This window comes from Tachyglossus aculeatus, chromosome X2 (assembly GCF_015852505.1).
Source record: "Tachyglossus aculeatus isolate mTacAcu1 chromosome X2, mTacAcu1.pri, whole genome shotgun sequence".
In the NCBI taxonomy this organism is placed as follows: domain Eukaryota; kingdom Metazoa; phylum Chordata; class Mammalia; order Monotremata; family Tachyglossidae; genus Tachyglossus; species Tachyglossus aculeatus.
In genome coordinates, this window is record NC_052100.1 from 25,489,646 (window position 1) to 25,509,592 (window position 19,947).

Below are 19,947 nucleotides of genomic sequence, written 5' to 3' on the forward strand. Positions count from 1 at the left end.
GCGGAGGGTGCGGGCTGGGCTGGAGAAGGAGAGAAGGGAGGTGAGGTAGAAGGGGGCGAGGTGATGATGGAGAGAGCCTTGAAGCCGGGTGAGGAGTTTTTGCCTGATTGAGTAGTTTTTTGTATTGTTACTTCCCCAAGCGCTTAGTACAGCGCTCTGCACACAGTCAGCACTCAATAAGTGTTATTGATTAACTCTATAGAACTGTGCCAGGTAGGAAGAGACTATCTGAAAAGTAGCTACTTGAGAGAAAACAATTACTCAGTTCTCCCACAACATGGAGATGGAGCTCTAAAGAATCCAAGCTCTAAAGAATCCTGCATTAAGAAACACATCATAATACACAAATCTTCCAACTCTGTCACTGTTTAGTCAGACCTGCATTGTTGGGAGAGTGTTCCCTAGTTCCCCAACAGCGTTCTCCCCGAAACACCCAGAAAAATCATACATTATGGGAGAAGCAAGTGTGTGTGAATGTTTAAACACAAACCAATCGACTTAGCTCTCCCTAGTATAGGACTGAATATTCAATCTTCAAGGCCAGTAAATGTGCTTCACTAAGGGAGCAGCAGAAACTTCTTACCTGAATTGGTGGCACCAATAGGTGCTAAATGTAGCCTTTGTCCAGCTGAGCCAACTTCCTTTTTGTGAAATGAAGGGACATATCCTCCATGGTGGTTATAACTTGCATAGCCTTCATGGGTTCCTGTGGACAGATGATGATGTTGTACAAATGTTCATCAAATTAAAGACCTTTGCTCTGTCCATTAGGCCATATCTTTTCGATACATTCTGCACATAACATTTCACTGAGGCTTCTGGAGTTTTTTCCCACTAATCCGGAGTCTTTAATTTGCATATTGTTTATCACACATTGGCAGGAGTTCCTGACTGGAACTGAAACAGCTGCCAAGGAGTGCAGGAACAGCACTAGAATGCCTTATCTGAGACTCAGTCTACCCAAGCAGTCCAGTGGATAGAGGACAGGGAACCTTTAAATATCTAATGGAGGGCAGCATGGCCTAGTGGAAAACCCACAGGGTGGAGAGTCCAGAAACCTGGGTTCTAGTCCCAGCTCTGCCACTGGCCTGCTGTGTGAGCTTGGGCAAGTCACTTAACCTCTCTGGGCCTCAGTAGTTCTTCTGTCTGATGGAGATACGCTAGATGGTGAGTCCGTGTGACTTAATGACTGTGTTGGATCTTATAAACTTGTATCTACCCCAGCGCTTGACCCCTAGTAGGTGGTTAATAAACACCATCATCATTAATTCATTCAATTGTATTTATTGAGCGCTTACTGTGTGCAGAGCACTGTACTAAGCGCTTGGGAAGTACAAGTTGGCAACATAAACATCAGACAAGAAAACTGAACCAAAAGAATGTACTAATCTACAATGACCAGGAGATACAGTACTTTCGGGTTCCTCTAATTTTGCTTTGCATGAGAGCTTTTCAATTGGTTTAATTATACTTTCTTCTACTCAGAAGGCAGATGAAAGGAAAGGATACAAAGAATGGAAACTGCTTTAGAAAAAGCAAAGAGATGACTGACTTCCAGAAAGAAGTTGATAAAGAGCAGCCTCTCCTGCCAGTAAGTCAAAAATCTAGAAAATCTGTGCTAGAACATATAAAGCAAAAAGTTTGTCTGAATATTATTTAAAAACTCAGACTAAAAATTGCCATAAACTGGTAGAGTAGCCACCAGCTAGCAAATTATTTATTCAGATAGCTCATTAGTACTCTAGTGAAGAAGCCCTGCTGCTTGGACGTAAACTCCCCTTGTTAACTTACTTCTACCCTAGAATTTAAAACAGTGCTTGCCACATAGTAACCACTTAACAAAAAAGTCTGGTGGTGGGGTCATCTCCACAGCCGGGGTAGGCATTTGGAAACTGGAGCTTGTCTTCGGTAACTTCACAGTGTCTCCACTAGCATGCAAGCAGAAACTTATGTGAACCATTACAAAGATTTTTCTGTCTGAGCATGTGATGCCTTGTTAGTGAGTTCTGCTTGCTTTGACTTTTTGAACACTATTATTAGGAATTCTACAGGTGTAGGCTCTCTTTGGGTAAATGAATGAACACTAGACCAAAAGAGAAGCAAAGTGGTCAATGGAAGAATTTCTAACCCTTGAAACTCTTATAGAAAAAATGTCTACATTAATTATTCCCAGGTAGTGGTTTTTCAAAGTCATTACCTTTATTAGTTTTGTTGAAGGACAGTCCTGCACCAATTGATCCTAAAGGCTTGGGAAACATTTGATTATTCCAAACATATGGGTTTCCTTCTTTACCAGGGGCTAGTAAAGACACGTTCTTGGGATTTACACCTTGTAAAAACAACCATTTAAAAGGTTAGAGAGTGAACAGAAGTATCGAGGCAAGCAAGAAAAACACTGTGAGAACGTTTTAGCTGAGAGAAATAGGGTACCCTTTCTCGCTTTATAGTGAACAAAAGATTTATATGCACTATTCAATTTATTGTGAAAACTACTGCACACTGCTTCGGTTCCTTAAGTTAAATAAAAAAGGATGGACATATAAAGAGAGGTAATAGCTACAAATGGTAAAAACCCACCCACAGACCCTGATGAATGCATTTTAGAAAGTTTTTGCTTGTCACTGCTACTCTAGTAAACTAAAATTAATAATAAAAACCCCAGCTCATTCTAACCCATACAAAAGGATGAAGAGATCCAAGGGTTCTATTTTATAGTTTAATAAAAACATGTCCTAGAATGACCAGGAACCTCAGTGTCACTCTGATAGTATACACCTAGGTGGAGTCATAGCTCAAAAAAGCAGAGAGTTGTTTTTTGTTGTTGTTGGCTTTTTTTTCTAGTAGAAACACGGTAGAGGTGTTGATAAATATCAACAGACATCGAGTGCAAACATCTGAGCTAGAAAAAGTAAGAGTAATAGTAGTAGTACAAATCAGAATGGTATTTATTGAGCACCACTAAATTGCAGGTGCTAAACGCTCATGAAGGACAAGGATGGTGTCCAACCTGATTATCTTGTATTTACTCCAACAATTTGACCATTTTATTATTGTTAACAACAAGAATCATAAAAATTAACTGGTTAGGAGATATAGCTAAAGCACACAACACACTCCCTGCCCACAAGGAGCTTACACTTTCCTTAACTCCATCAAAATGTTGTGTAGAGACTCCCAGCCCCAACTTTTCTGGACTGGCTTTGCAAGGTATTGATTCTCCCATCTCACCCCTGGCTTACAGCCAAGGCCTAAACTGGGAATGGGCACTTCTGGGACCCTTTCTTAGAAGAGAAAAGCAGTATTAAATAGGCAGTTGACTTTTGAATGGAATAAGAACGCTGATCTTTTTTTTTTTAAGAAAAGCTTCACCTTGGACCCAAAATGCGTCCCCAAGACTAGATTTCAGTGCAGCTGAATTGTAATAAAGTGTAAAAAGAAGCAGTCACTCTAATCAAACTACAGTAGCGTGGCTGAATGGAAAAAGCAGGGGCCTGGGAGTTAGATGACCTGTGTTCTAATCCCAACTCTGCCATTTGTCTGGTATGTCACCTTGGGCAAGCCACTTAACTTCTCTGTGTCACAGTTTCCTCATTTGTAAATTATTAATCCTATTTAGTCAAAGCCCCACGTAAGACAGGGACTGTGTCCAACTTTTTTATTTATGGTATTTGTTAAGCGCTTACTATGTGCAAAGCACTGTTCTAAGCACTGGGCAAGCCTGATTACCTTGTTTCTACCCTTGTGCTTAGTACAGTATTTGGCATATAGTAAGTGCTTTAAAAGTACTATTTTAAAAAATGACTTGAGAGGTGAGTTGGTGGAATGGGAGCTTTAGAGTGTAAGCTCCTTTTGGGCTAGGAACATGTCTAAGATTCCATTTATATATTGCACCCAATGGATGCTCAATAAATATCTTTATTACTAATAATGATAGCATTTATGAAGTGCTTACTATATGCAAAGCACTGTTCTAAGCCCTGGGGAGGTTACAAGGTGATCAGGTTGTCCCTCGGGGGGGCTTACAGTCTTAATCCCCATTTTACAGATGAGGCAACTGAGGTGCAGAGAAGTTAAGTGACTTGCCCAAAGTCACACAGCTGACAAGTGGCGGAGCCGGGATTTGAACCCATGACCTCTGACTCCAAAGCCCGAGCTCTTTCCACTGAGCCACGCTGCTTCTCCTACTGTTACTACTATTACTACTGTTACTACTATTCATTCATTCATTCATTCAAGCTACCAGAAGAAAACGGAGGTAGAGACAAAAACACAGAAGAGCTTTGTTCGAAAAGAGAGTAGAGGGAAGCAGGGATAGCAGAAGTAGTGTGGCCTAGTGGATAGAGTATAGTCCTGGGAGTCAGAAGGACTTGAGTTCTAATCCCTGATCTGCCACTTGTCTGTTGTGTGACCTTGGGCAAGTCACTTCTCTTCTCGGTGCCTCAGTGACCTCACCCAGAGCTTTGTACAGTGTCTGGCACGTAGTAAGCGCATAACAAATACCACAATTCTGATTATTATTATTGTTGTCCCTCACCTGGAAGGTATCTTGATTGTCTCAGGTAATATTGTTTGGCAGCCGAAGCAGTTGATAACCCACTGTCATTTTTTAACAAAGCCCCAGCCGGCAAACTCTTGTTTTCCCCTCTGACCTGGTTGCAGCTTGCGGGCCCTGGTTCTAGATCACTGAAAATCAATATGTAAAATAGTGTTCATTATCAGTATCATTCATAGTTATTAAGCATCTTCTGCATGTAGGGCATTATACTTGTACCTTGGAGAACAAAAAAAAAAGTAGAAGACACAATGCCTGTCCTCAGGGAATTTACAATTTCACTGCTTACAATCTGTGAAATGTATACCCAAATAAAATAATATTAAGCTCCTTTGTACTCATCAAATCTCCATAAATCTTTTCAAAAACCATAAATGTGATACAAATGAACCAGTTCCATCAGCTCTGAATAGCTTAGGGTAGATTGTGGACTTCATCAACTAATGACTGCCTGACTTCTATCTTCGACTGAAGCTTTCCAACTACAAGACGGGGGAAACAGGGTAACCACTGTAAGCTAGAAAATTACCTCTGGTGTTTTTTTCATCTTTCCGGAGAACCAAGTTTTCAAAATTAAGGGGATTATGAGTTAATACTTGGCCTGAAGATAGAAAGAGGCATGACTAGGTGAAGAATCATTGCCATTCCTACAAAGCGTTTGGGTGCCTGTTCACACTGTTCACAGTGTGAGTGCCTACATTGCCTTTCCGTCCTCCAAGGCCCCATTGTCTCCAAGTTGGACAGCAGTGAAACCGGGGAGAAAAGGGAGTCAAAGAGCCGACTTCACGACAGTTGCTTCAGAGGACTTTTCCCTTTGCTCCAAAGCAAATTCCAACTGAGTCCGTAGTTAGAGATCTAGCTAAATTATCTATCCAAGAACCTTAAAAACCTCCTTTCAAGCAAAAAGCACATTCACTTAGAAATGCACTTTGAAATATAAAGTAGTAGAATTGTAAAGTTAGCTTTGCGAATGCTTCAGAATTAAAAAAAAACAAAACAAAACAGTAACTTAGAACTAAAATGAAGATTTTAAACCAAGGCAGAATGTGACGTGCCAAATTATGTTATCATTATAAACATCAGTGGTACTTGCTGAGGATCCATAATGTACTGGATTCTTTACACAGTATAGAAGTCATGATTTCAGTTCCCCTTACGTCAATGTAAGCTTTGAAAAACAAACAGTATGTAACTGCTTTGTTTTTAAAATATACCAAAATCTTTACAGAGTTGACAGAAGATAAAATCTTGTTTTCTTATCAAACTGCAGGCCTTACCTAAATGAAGAATCTTTTGTTTTCTTTTCTTTTAGAACAGACATGCTGGGCTTCTTGGAATGTACAGCTCCAAGATCAGAGTTGTCAAAATCTTCCCAGCTATCATCAGTTTTAAACACATTTTGACCCCAACGCCTCCTACCATTTTTATAGCCAACAGCACCATTTTGCTTCTGTAGTGGAAAAAATCACATTTTTATATTATCACCTAGTACAGCATCCCTCTTTTAATCCACTGTTTATCTCTGGCTCCCAGTTAAATATTAACATTTTCAAAATTTTAGGGGCGGCCTAGAGAAGCAGTTTATTTGACATTCTGCCTTGGTTTAAAATCTTCATTTTAGTTCTAAGTTACTGTTTTGTTTTGGGTTTTTTTTTGAAATTCTGAAGCATTCGCAAAGCTAACTTTACAATTCTACTACTTTATATTTCAAAATGCATTTTTAAGTGAATTGCATTTCTTCGAAACTAAATGTTTTTCTTGTCCAAAGATACATATATTACAGAGTTAGAGCTCAGACCCTTGAGCAAAGGCCTCAAAATGCAAGTTGCGTGGGTCTTCAGAGATTTTCTTAGATATGTCCCAACACCTCATTCGTTCCATGAATTCGCTTTTAACTGACAAAAACTTACGGGAGATGGGTTTTTGCTGATACTTGGAAATAATGTCTGTGATTGCTTTTGCTGAGGCTGTTGTTTTGGAATCTGGGGGACGATCATGTTCTTTAGCAGCTGAATTGGCTGTAGTTGTTGATGGTTAAGTCTTGATTGGACTTGTAGTTGATTCTTGTCCAGTGCATTTAGGGGGTGCTGAATTTCAAACTCAGACAATGAAGGTTTAGGCTCTGTTAGCTGAAATTGTTTATGAAGAGACTGCTTCTTTTCTGTATATTGCGGAGGAGATCCTAGTATTTGACCAACTTGAAAAAAGGGGTACTTCAAAGCCTGAAAAAGCAAAGGAGAAATATTAGAGTAGGCCATTCACAGCTAAAACACAGAAAGGGGAAGCAGCATAGCCTAGTGGAAAAAGCAGGGGCCTGGGAATCAGAGGACCTGGGTTCCAGACCCGCTCTGCCACTTGCTGCTGTTTGACTTGGCGCAAGTCACTTCACTTCTCGTTGGCCCCAAAGCAGCATGGCATAGTGGACAGAGCATAAGCTTGGGAGTCAGAAGGTCATGGGCTCTAAACCCAGCTCCTCCACTTGTCTGCTCTGTGACCCTGGGCAAATCACTTCACTTCTCTGGGCCTCAGTGACCTCATTTGGAAAATGGGGATTGAGACTGTGAGCCCCATTAGCTTGTATCCACCCCAGCGCTCAGCAGAGTGTCTGGCACGTAGTAAGCATTTAACAAATACCATTATAATTATTAGTAGTAGTAAAATGGGGATTAAGACTGTGAGACCAACGAGGGACAGGGTCTGTGTCCACCCTGATAAATCCTGTATCTACCCCAGAGCCTAGAATAATGCTTGACACAGAGTAAGGAAAGATAGAGGAAATTTATGCTTTTCATAACAAGAATTTTCAGTGTACCTGGCTTGCAGTCGGTCGTTTCTTTGGATTCCAATGCAGCATGTCGCTCATAAGATGTAATCCGTCACTACTGGCATTGGGAATAAGAGTTTTCAAGTTTATGGGAACACATTGTGGAAAGCGGAAATTCATGGAGGAAGCAAGTTGGTATCCCTCTGGCCAATCACTCTGTTGATTTGTTTTGTTTTGAAAAGAAAGGAGGAGGAAACGGTTCATTTTGTCCCTCAAGGCATTAATAATCCATTTAGAAATGGCAAATTTATTTGAAACCTACTTGTTAATGCAAAGAGGATCTCCAAATTTTGCTTTAATGCATTCCCACACAATATTCACACCTCAAAAGGACTGAGTTCCACTTAAGAGGTCATAGTTTAGGACTTGGGAACTTAAAGATTTGGATTCTAGCCTTAATATTAGCACTGAAACTCTGTGATATTTGGCAGGCCATTTAACCTCAGAATTCAATTTAAAATCCCCAGCTGAACAGCAAGAATAGAATTTGCCATCAGATACAGTTTGCAAATGCAGCGAAGATTCTTAAAACAATAGTGCTAGAGAAAAGCATTACAGGGGCGGTAATATTATTTATTAGCTTGCTATGACCTGATCCCAATTCTGCCCAGACATCCTAACACTTAGGGACTTCAGTTTCTATCTTCTTTTTTAAATGTTGCCAATATTACCTCGCCCTCTAGATTGTAAGCTCCTTGAGGGCATGGAAAGTGTCTACCAACTCTGTTATGTTGTAGTCTCCCAAATACTTAGTCCAGTGCTTGGCACACAGTAAGGGCTCAAAAATGCCTCTGACTGATTATAGAGTTTGGAATGTGTCAGGTCTCCGCTTCTATTTGAAAAAATCCTAGAGCCTAATCTTTTGAATTTCGTATCATAATAGTGTGATTCCAAATCTGCTGGAAAAAATACAGACCATCAGTTAAACACCAACAGTATAGAGCTGAGCTGACAAAAGCAGCCACCTCCCTCCTTTCAAAAGGAAAGGAAGGGAAATTTTAGGAAATCCGCAAAATACCAAAATCATTTTTCTTGACAATAACATATACATATCTTGTAGATCAAAATACCAAAAATATTTACTGTATTGCTACGATAATTTTTTTCTAAAAATACATTTAAAAAAACAAATGATGTCCTCTTTCCCTGCCAACTATAGAAATGGCTTGTAGGTAAATAGAATTTGCTTCTTTTTTATCTTTTCTCCTGCAAGATCCATTCAGTGGGCTCCAATCTTGTATCTGTGAGATAACTACAATCACTCATTCATTCAATGGCATTTATTGAGCACTTACTGTGTGCAGAGGACTGTACTAAGCTCTTGGGAGAGAACACTTACAATAAACAGACATATTCCCTGCCCACACTTTCATGCTAATGAACCCTTAAGCAATCAATAAAAGATTATAAAACAAATTAGAGAAAATCACATCCTAAAGAGAAGAAAATCCACTTGTAAATGAAGGTACTACTAATAATGGGATCGTTATGGGCAGGGAATGTGCCTGCTAATTCTGCTTTATTGTACTCTCTCAAGTGCTTAGTACAGTGCTCTGCACATTATAAGCATTCAATAAATACCATTGCTTGCTTGCTTGATTTTTTTCCCGAAAACACATATCTATGTGGAAACAGTGTGAGGTTAGATTGAAGAATGAAATGGTTGTGCATATGCAACACAGCGATTCTGCCATTCCCAAGTTTTGCATTGTAGAACTAGGTGAATTGTTATTTCATTAAGATTCATTGTTATTTCATTAAGACTCGAGAAGCAGTGTGGCTCAGTGGAAAGAGCACGGGCTTTGGAGTCAGAGGTCATGGGTTCAAATCCCTGCTCCACCGCTTGTCAGCTGTGTGACTGTGGGCAAGTCACTTAACTTCCCTGTACAAGTTTTACAATGTACAAGTTTTATTTTACTTGTACATATCTATTCTATTTATTTTATTTTGTTAGTATGTTTGGTTTTGTTCTCTGTCTCCCCCTTTTAGACTGTGAGCCCACTGTTGGGTAGGGACTGTCTCTATATGTTGCCAACTTGTACTTCCTAAGTGCTTAGTACAGTGGTCTGCACACAGTAAGCGCTCAATAAATACGATTGATTGATTGATTCCCTGGGCCTCAGTTCCCTCATCTGTAAAATGGGGATGAAGACCGTGAGCCCCCCGTGGGACAAACTGATCACCTTGTAACCTCCCCAGCGCTTAGAACAGTGCTTTGCACATAGTAAGCGCTTAATAAATGCCATTACTGTTATTATGATCCAGGTGGGTTATTAACTTTTTTCAACTCTCTGTCAAGTTGCCCCACAAAGACAAAGTTTTCTTTAACCATAAAGTCTATTAAAATATTCTTAAAGTTCCTTTAAGTGATCATTTGATCCTTTGTAATGAGTCAGCTTCCTATGGCTTGCACACTCAGTGGGTCCTTCCGAAATTGAGGCTGCTCATGGGTTTAGAAGACCAATTCAGGGTGGAGAGAAATGAGAGGCTGGCTCCATTTCTATGCCCAAGGGGCCAAGTTGCTTACCTTCTTGGGAGTCCCTAACACTTGGCAAATTTTGAAGATTTCATCTACCTCACTTGTCCCTGGGAAAAGTGGTCTTAACGTGTATAGCTCAGCCATAATGCTTCCTACAGCCCACACATCAATGGGAGAGCTATAAACCGACGATCTCAACAAAACTTCAGGGGCGCGGTACCTGTGAAAGTGAAAAGAAGGTCCGTGGTTTTTGGAGCATTCCACGCGTTTTCAAAGATTTTTACTATTAGGACTCCCCCCACACATTTGAATTGTGAGTTGCGGTGTGGCCTAGGGGAAAGAGCACAGGCCTGGATCAGGAGAACTGGGTTCCAATCCTAAGTCCTCCACTTGCCTGCTCTGTGACCTTGGGTAAGTCATTTAACTTCTTGGTGCCTCAGTTTCCTCATTTGTAAAAATGGGGCTAGGATACCTGTTCTTCCTTCCCCTTGGGCTGTGAGGCCTCAGGTGAGATAGGGATTTGTGTCCAACCTGCTTATCCTGCTTCTCCCACAGTGCTTAGTATAGTGCTTTGCATAGTAGTAAATCCTTAATAAATACCACAATTATTATTATTTCCAAATAGTGGCTCAAGCAGAAGGATAAGCCGAGGCAGGAGGATGCCAGCTAGTTGCTTGTGAACTAGGACTCCACTTTTGGAACATCATCCATGGCAGTACAAGAAGTCTGGACAAGGACACCGATGAGCTTCCTGAGGTTTGCAAAGGCTAACGAAGGTGAGGTGGGGAATTTCACCTGAGGTTTCTTTATCTGGACTTGCCTCTCTAATTTCCTTATTCATTCCCCCCTCTTTCCCAACCCGCCCAAGCCTCAGAAATCCAGGATTGCTTCCAAACCTTTACTTTGCAATGCAGAAGGAGTGGGAGAAGAGGAAATGAAGGCTTAATCAGGGAAGGCTTCCTGGAGGAGATGAGCTTTTAATAAGGTTTTGAAGGTGGGGTGAGTGATTGTCTTTGGATATGAAGAGAAGGTTCATGAAGAGAAGGTTGGTTGGGTATAGAGGCCAAATGAGTCATTCTTTTAAACATCCCTTCCCTAGCCTATCATAGAGGCAGTTTTCTGGGTTTCACATTATCCTCAATTAAACCTTCAGAAGGTTTTGACGAAAATATTAAGAGAATTTTAATTATACCGCACATCCAGTTCTCTTGCCATTGCGGATCACTCACCATCTGGTAGATACGTAATCCGTATATGGTGGCTGGGACCGTAATTCTCTCGCTAGCCCAAAATCAGCAATTTTTACAAGTTCTGGACCCATACAAAGCAGATTTTCAGGCTTCATGTCACGATGGAAGAAACCTTTAGGAGTTCAGAAAGGAAAATCCAGTGAATCGGTATAATTTTAATTGTCTTGATCATAAATTCCTTAAGGGAATAAAACTTGCATTGATAAGAAATGTGAAATTGGGTTTAAGAAGCACATTTCAGAGTTACTGATATATTAGGAGAATCTAAAGGCTATAGTTGGTTAAAAAACAAGACGGACTTTTATAATTCTCTTTTATAAAGAAGGTGAGATGCTTTGACTTCTATGCCCAGAAAAACACAAAGTAAGATTCAGTGCATTCAGTTCTTTTTTTCCTTTCTTCCTTACATTTAATTGCTCTCTTTTCTTACTATGTGATGCATTTCTCCCATTATAATATACTTTAGGCTTTCTTTGTAACAGCTTTTAAATTTCTTTGATGGTATTTTTGCAATATTCTCATTTCAAGTGCAATGTTTCTCTTGGTGTGGACACTTCCTTTCCCCTCCTCTTCAGCCTTTGAAATATTCTGATTAACTTGAATCGGCTGATTTAATTCCATTTCACTTTAACCTTGGATAATTGTGATCTCTATAGCATTAATAGCACAAGGTACTTTTTGCTGAATAGGATGTGAAAGATAACATTTAAAAATTAAGTATTTACCTATATACGCAAACATCCATTTAAAAATCTTTGACTGTCGATTCACATTTACACTGCAATTTAATCAGGTTATTACGTTTGTGGGGTTTTTAAACTGTAATTTCATTGTGGGCAGGGAATGTGTCTGCTATATTGTGTGCTGTACTCTCCCAAGCACTTAATACTGTGCTCTGTACACAGTAAGGGCTCAATAAATATGACTGAGTGATTTTTTTTCAGCACTTGTCAATACGTTTATTCATTCAAATGAGTGAATTTATCACCACTTTTTAATTGTTTTGGCCAATGTCCTAAATCTGGGGAGCACATTAATGTAATCAGTCAATTATTCAATCAATGGTATTTATTGAGTGCTTAACGTGTAAAGTGCACTGTACTAAGCACTTGGGAAAGTACAATACAACAATATAACAGAGTTGGTAGACACATTCCCGGCCCAAAACGAGCTTACAGTCTAGAGGGGGAGACAGACATTACTATAAATAAATAAATTATGGATATGTACATAAGTGCTGTGGGGCTGAGGTGCGAATCAGGACAACGCAGAAGGGAGTGGAAGAAGAGGAAATGAGGCTTAGTCATGGAAAGCCTCTTGGAGCAGATTAAGACTTTGAAGGTGGGGAGAATGATTGTCTATCGGATATGAAGAGGGCCAGTGTTCCAGGCCAGAGGCAGGATGTGGGTGAGAGGCTGGCGATGAGACAGACAAGAGCAACGTTCAGTAAGTAGGCTGGCATTAGAGGAGTGAAGTGTGCAGGCGGTGTTGTAATAGGAGAAGAGCGAGGTGAGGTGAGAAGCAGCGGGGCTCAGTGGAAAGAGCCCGGGCTGGGAGTCAGAGGTCAGGGGTTCTAATCCCCGGACCCCACCACTTGTCAGCTGTGTGACTTTGGGCAAGTCACTTCACTTCTCTGGGCCTCAGTTCCCTCATCTGTAAAATGGGGATTAAGACTGGGAGCCCCACGTGGAACATCCTGATCACTTTGTATCCCCCCTAGCGCTTAGAACAGTGCTTTGCACATAGGAAGCGCTGAACAAATACCATCACCATTATTATTATTAGGCGGGGGCAAGGTGATTGAGTGCTTTATTGAGCTCTTATTGTGGGCTGATCACTGTACTGGGCACTTGGGAGAGTACAGTGCAGTATAAGTGGTGGACACGATCCCTTCCCACAAGGAGCTTACAGTCTAGAAGGGGAGACTGACGTTAGTAAATTACAGGTAAGGGAAATGGATGTGTAGCAAAGGGCTGGGTAGCTGGGCGTGGGGGGACTATCAAGTGCTTCAGGGGTACAGATCAAAGTGCTAGGGGAACAGGGGGTCAGAGTGTTATTTCCTAATGGAAACTGTATTTCATTTTGCTCTCTTTCACTGACTTTTGGTTTTCATAGACTTATTGAAGACTATTAACTGGAGTATAGCAGTACTCGTTGCCCACTCTTGAGGCAGAAACTCCTCACCCTGGGCTTCAAGGCTGTCCATAACCTCGCCCCCTCCTACCTCACCTCCCTTCTCTCCTTCTACAGCCCAACCTGCACCCTCCGCTCCTCCGCCACTAATCTCCTCACCGTACCTCGTTCTCGCCTGTCCCGCCATCGACCCCTGGCCCACGTCATCCCCCGGGCCTGGAATTCTCTCCCTCTGCCCATCCGCCAAGCTAGCTCTCTTCCTCCCTTCAAGGCCCTGCTGAGAGCTCACCTCCTCCAGGAGGCCTTCCCAGACTGAGCCCCTTCCTTCCTCTCCCCCTCGTCCCCCTCCCCATCCCCCCATCTTACCTCCTTCCCTTCCCCACAGCACCTGTACATATGTATATATGCTTGTACATATTTATTACTCTATTTATTTATTTATTTATTTTACTTGTACATATCTATTCTATTTATTTTATTTTGTTAGTATGTTTGGTTTTGTTCTCTGTCCCCCCCTTTTAGACTGTGAGCCCACTGCTGGGTAGGGACTGTCTCTATATGTTGCCAACTTGTACTTCCCAAGCGCTTAGTACAGTGCTCTGCACACAGTAAGCACTCAATCAATCAATCAATCATATTTATTGAGCGCTTACTATGTGCACAGCACTGTACTAAGCACTTGGGAAGTACAAATTGGCAACATATAGAGACAGTCCCTACCCAACATTGGGCTCACAGTCTAAAAGGGGGAGACAGAGAAAAAAAAAAAAACCAAACATACTAACAAAATAAAATAAATAGAATAGATATGTACAAGTAAAATAAATAAATAGAGTAATAAATATGTACAAACATATATACATATATACAGGTGCTGTGGGGAAGGGAAGGAGGTAAGATGGGGGGTAAGATCAATAAATACGATTGATTGACTGGTTGGTTTAGGAAAGACAACAGTATTAACTGGAGTATAGCAGTACTCGTTGCCCCCTCTTGTGGCTAGTTTAGGAAAAACAACAGTATTAACTGGAGTATAGCAGTACTCGCTGCCCCCTCTTGTGGCTAGTTTAGGAAAAACAAGGTTAGAGTACTGGAATCCAGCACGTCTGGGAAAACCATCACTGTTCCTCAGTTCCGCTGGAACTTCCCTCCTCAGCTAAACGCCTAGTTTTGACACCTACATTTGAGAAGCACTGTGGCCTAGTGGAGGTAACACGAGCCTGGAATCAGAAGGATCTGGGGTCTAATACCGACCCTGCCCCTAGTTGGCTGCATGACCCTGGGCAAGTCACTTAACTTCTCTAGGCCTTAGTTACCTCATCTGTAAAATAGGGATTAAGACTGCGAACCTAGTGTGGGACAAAGACTGTGTCCAGCCTGATTAGCGTGGCTCAGTGGAAAGAGCACGGGGCTTTGGAGTCAGAGGTCATGGGTTCAAATCCCAGCTCCGCCACTTGTCAGCTGTGTGACTTTGGGCAAATCACTTCATAAATCGTATTTATTGAGCGCTTACTATGTGCAGAGCACTGTACTAAGCGCTTGGGAAGTACAAATTGGCAACATAAAGAGACAGTCCCTACCCAACAGTGGGCTCACAGTCTAAAAGTCACTTAATTTCTTTGTGCCTCAGTTACCTCATCTGTAAAATAGGGATTAAGACTGTGAGCCCCAAGTGGGACAACCTGATCACCTTGTAACCTCCCCAGCGCTTTTGCAGATAGTAAGCGCTTAATAAATGCCATCATCATTATTATTATTATCTTTCCCAGCTTTCCCTGGTGCTTAATAAATACCCCCCCCCCCCCAAAAAAAAAGCAGGAGCAGGAATTTGAAGAATTTGGGGCCTCCTATCTTCGATAGGACTCTCAGAATTATCTGTCCCAATTATGTAAGTTTGATATCTTGTGGCCTGAAGCTCCCCCTCCACATTGTAGGCAGGGAACGTGTCTACCAACTCTGTTATATTGTACTCTCCCAAGCACTTAGTACAGTCCTCTGCACACAGTAAATGCTCAGTAAATATGACTGACTGATTGAATATAGTTAAGAGCTGCTGGCAAAGCCAAGCTCAGAGTTTCCCCACTTCCTTCCTTTCCCAGTTGGCTGCAGGTCAGAGTCCTATTTCCCGATCCATCCACCTGAGCCAGTGGTGAGCTTGCTCTGTACTGGACCCTTGAACAGGCTGAAATTCTGGGCTTGGGCCCTGTCTGATCGAAAACCAATCCAGGGTTGGGACTGCACTCTGGCATCTGACTGGGCTCAATCTGTTTCCCAGTCAACATCATCATCATCAATCGTATTTATTGAGTGCTTACTGTGTGCAGAGCACTGTACTAAGTGCTTGGGAAGTACAAGTTGGTAACAACAAGCAGAGTCAGATCACTGATGGGGCTGGAGTTGGCTGTGGGTACCAAAGCCCTATCAGAAAGTTGCCCAGAGATCAGAAGCAGCATAGAAACAAGTGAATGTTACTCTGCATGCACTTGAGTGTTCGTTTGTATATTTATTTGTGCCTGTAGATTGGTTCATGCTGGTACTATCTTTTTTAAATGGTATTTGTTAAGTGCTAACTATGTGCCAAAGAGAAGCCAGAGAAATAGTGTGGCCTAGTGGATAGACTGTGGGCCTGGGAGTCAGAAAGACCTGGATTCTAATCCATGCTCTGCCATTTGTCTGCTGTGTGACCTTGGGCAAGTCACTTAACTTCTCTGTGCCTCAGTTACCATATCCGTAAAATGGGGATTGAGACTTGGAGCCCTCTGTGGGACAGGGACTGTGTCCAACCAGATTATCTTGTATCTATCCCAGTGCTCAGTAGTGCCTGACATATAGTAAGTACTTAACAAATGCCACAATTACTATTAAATAAATAAATAATTGGGTCTGACTCCAGCGTATAATATTCAGAGGGGACACTGCAGTGACATTCAGAAGAAACCTACCGTGTTTATGGATGAAAGCTAACCCCTGCAATATTTGATACATGATGTTTCTGATGACTGACTCAGGGAACAACTTGTTTCTGTGAAGAAAAGAAGTGAACAATTTCAAATCATTTTTTTAAAAAACTCAACTGTAACAGCGGACATTTTCCCCCATTTTTTTTGCAATATGAGAAAGCACTGGTTCCACTTTAGTGAGAAGTGTTATTTAGATTTATGGTGGTAAAGTCTCAGGTCACCAAAAAATGTCTTCCTAATCTCAATTGAGAAATGGGAAAAATTTGTCTTTATTTTATTACTGACATCATTGCCGTTAACGATGAGAACCCAAGTCTATCCCGAACGTCTACTCTCTGATTATCCTAGGGACATCTGCAGATGTTTGCGCTGTGGCTGAGAACTTCTGCCACATTTGTTAAGTGCAGGAGGCTGACAGAATTAAGAAGAGGGAAGTGAGGTAATTGCTGCTGCCTCTTCTTCTGAGACCCAACCACCACAGTCCCTCCGCTGAGCAGGGCAGGATTTAAAATGGAGACTCCTCCTTCTACAGCAGGACACGGGGGTAAACCCCACAAGGTGGAGACCCCAGACCCTTCTGTCCTCCAACTGCTTATTTCTATGTGTCTTATATTGTTATATTGCACTCTCCCAAGCACTTAGTACAGGGTGTTGTACACATTAATATGAGAAAGCACTGGTACAGAGTAAGCGCTCAATACATACGAATGACGGACTCAATGATAAGTCCACCAGTAGCGGTCTCTGACAACAGGGGTAAGTATGCATGTGTGTGCATGCATGCACGTACGTGTGTCAGAGAGAGAGAGTCAGAAAGAAACAGATCAAAACAGAGAGAGAAAGCGTGTAAGTGGGCAAACTTGAATTTTGCTTTTAATAAATCTCCCCATAGACCATTTTTAATTTGCCCATAAGTAGAACGAATACTCACCCAGTGTAATAAAGTGCTCAATTAACATGACAAAGTTCACTGAATATAAAATGTAAGGGGTAAAAATCAATTGATCGATGGTATTTACTGAGCACTTACTGTGTGAGGAGAATGGTACTAAGTGCTTAGAAGAGTTCAACACAACAGTACAACAGACACATTCCCTGTGTAAAATGTAAAATTACCTTAAGGTACTATTTTTAAAAGTTTTTCCATGTCCCATTTTTAAAATGTTGAAAATATGAGCATCTAGAAAATTATGTCCTGGAAAACTGTTGCATGATGGTGGCTTAGTGGATTTTGTGGGAGGGAAGTAAATTCCTTTTCAAATATTACACCTTAAAATGGACCTACCTGTCCTTCATTAACTGATAGAGATTCTCCTTCATATATTCAAACACAAAATAAAGATGGTCATTTTCTCTGATAACTTCTTTCAGTTTAATCACATTGGCATGATTAAGTTTCTTCAGAGACTGCAATACAGCAAATATGCATTACCACACTCGACAAAGTGATTACTCTCAGAGAGTTTAAATAAGAAAAGTGCCACAGAACTTTACAGACTTTCCATCTGGGTCATAATTGATAATAACCACAGGACAAGAGTTTTTAGGTACAATCTCATTAGGACAGAATGTTATCTCAAATCATTGACTTGTACCTGTAGATTGTAAACTCCTTGAGGAGCAGTATGGCCTAGTGGGTGGAGCATCGGTCCTGGAAGTCGGATGGACCTGGGATCTAATCCTGGCTCCGCTACTTGTCCGCTTTGTGACTGTGGCCAAGTCACTTACCTTCTCTGTGCCTCAGTTCCCTCATCTGTAAAATGGGGATTAAGACCGTGAGCCCCATGTGGGACAGGGACTGTTTACAACCTGATTAACTCGTATCTACCCACAAAACTTAGTATAGTGCCTGGCACATAGTAAGCACTTAACAAATACTGTGGAAAAAAATGAGGACAGGACTTTCCCAAGTGCTTAGTTCAGTACTATGCACATAGTAAGTGCTCAAATAAATACGATTGATTGATGGACAAGATCATGCATTTTGCTTTTATTACTCTATCCCATGTGCTTAGTTCGGAATGTGATTGAGTGTAACTACTATCTTCTTTAGCCACAGTCATCCTCCGTTAACTTTAACATTTTTCCAATGAACTACCCAACTTTATAATGAAAGATTTCCCTGACTGTGGCAACACCCATTGGGATCACCAAGTGCCACTGTAAGCCTCCACCTACCAGTAAGGCCGACCCGCTACCTTTTGGGAAAGAGAAATGGAACTTCAGTTCAAATTTCTCTGGCTGCTCGCTGATATTTGATCTCCTTTCCTCCTCCAGCGTGATCTAATGGAAAGATCACAAGCCTGGGAGTCAGGAGACCTGAGTTCTAATCCTGTCTCCACCACTCGCCTACTGGGTGACCTTGAGTAAGTCACCATTTCCCTGTGCCTCATTTTTCTCATCTGTAAAAATGAGGATAAAATACTTGTTCCAGGTCATATGTCCCAATCAGTCAATCGATCAATCAGTAGCATTTACTGAACACTCAGTGTATTCAAAGCACTGTACTAAGTGCTTGGGAGAGTACCATATAATTAGAAGACATAAGCTCTGGCCTCAGGGAGTTTACAACATAATGGGAAGACAGACTAAAGTACATTACAGACAAGAAGAAGTAGTGAAGTGGAAAGATAGGTACATAAATGCCAAGCTATCGTGAGTACTTAAATGGTTAGGGTAGGGGGAACTTCTGAAGTGTCAGTGGGGAGAGGGGTGTAATCAGGGAGGGCCTCTTGGGCCTGATGTGATTTCAGAAGAGTTTTGAAGGTGGAGAGAGCCTTGGTCTGTTGGATTTGAAGAGGGAGCGAGTTCCAGGGAGCAGGGGAGATGTGAGCAAGAAGGTGGTGGTGGAAGAAGACAGTGGATAAGCAGGAAGTCAATGGTCATGAGTTTCTGCTCGATGCACAGAGGAATAGGAAACACTTGGAAGTGTTTGAGGAGTGGGGAGACATGAGCCCTGGGAGACTTGGTTGGGTTTAGATACAGGGATGGGGGGATGCTATGGGAGCATGGGAAAATGATAGTGCTCACTTCCCTTTTCCTTCTGTCTCTTCTCTGCCCTTCATGCCTCTTTTTTCCTGGGATTATCTAAATTCTCTCCCTTGTCAGACCCACCCTCCGACACCTATCTCACCATTAATTTTCCTGGAAGATTGTACTCTCCCAAGAGCTTAGTACAGCAAGCGTTCAATAAATAAGATTGGTTGGTTGGGGAGGGGGGCAATCGCAGAGGAGGGGGACTGGATTTGAGAGTTTCATCTTGTTCTACAGCTGCCAGTGAGCTACTCTCTACCACCCATCACTGATCAACCAGTAGGATGGATATGAGCGGCAGCAAGTCAGCTGAGAAGCAGCTGCAGAACAAGACAATGATTATGGAGGTATCATTAAGGGGGACAATGGGTAGACCATAAAGGAGGGAGGGTTTTCCCTCTGCCTTGAAGTAGATCTGATTGTTTTGTATCCATCCCAGTGCTTAAAGCAGTGCTTGACAAAGAGTAAGCACTTCGTAAATACCCTCATTAGATAATTTGCAATGCTTTCCTTTAGCACACTACTTCAATGCAGTAAATGTGATTGGGACATAGTAAACACTTCATAAAATACCCCCACTAGATGGTTGGCAAAGCTTTGGTTTAGCAAACTATTGCAATACAATAAAGGCTGGGGGTGGGGGGGTTCCTGAATGACTCGCCCAAAGAACTTCACTCAGTACGGGAGGACCTGGGTTCTAATTTCAGCTCTACCAC

The 19,947-nt window shown here is 41.7% G+C and overlaps 1 protein-coding gene across 1 annotated transcript in view; it reads right to left on the reverse strand.

Annotated features, from left to right (window-relative positions):
• The window catches only part of MAK (male germ cell associated kinase), a 32,821-nt gene that overhangs the window by 3,273 nt on the left and 9,601 nt on the right, over window positions 1-19,947 (reverse strand). The window contains exons 4-13 of the mRNA XM_038770776.1: window positions 17,484-17,605; window positions 16,181-16,260; window positions 11,085-11,217; window positions 9,904-10,075; window positions 7,365-7,532; window positions 6,463-6,774; window positions 5,830-6,002; window positions 4,535-4,683; window positions 2,198-2,329; window positions 584-706 (exon numbers count right to left, since the gene is read on the reverse strand). Of these exons, the coding sequence (XP_038626704.1) occupies window positions 584-706; window positions 2,198-2,329; window positions 4,535-4,683; window positions 5,830-6,002; window positions 6,463-6,774; window positions 7,365-7,532; window positions 9,904-10,075; window positions 11,085-11,217; window positions 16,181-16,260; window positions 17,484-17,605 (1,564 nt within the window). The remainder of the gene's footprint in view (window positions 1-583; window positions 707-2,197; window positions 2,330-4,534; window positions 4,684-5,829; window positions 6,003-6,462; window positions 6,775-7,364; window positions 7,533-9,903; window positions 10,076-11,084; window positions 11,218-16,180; window positions 16,261-17,483; window positions 17,606-19,947) is intronic.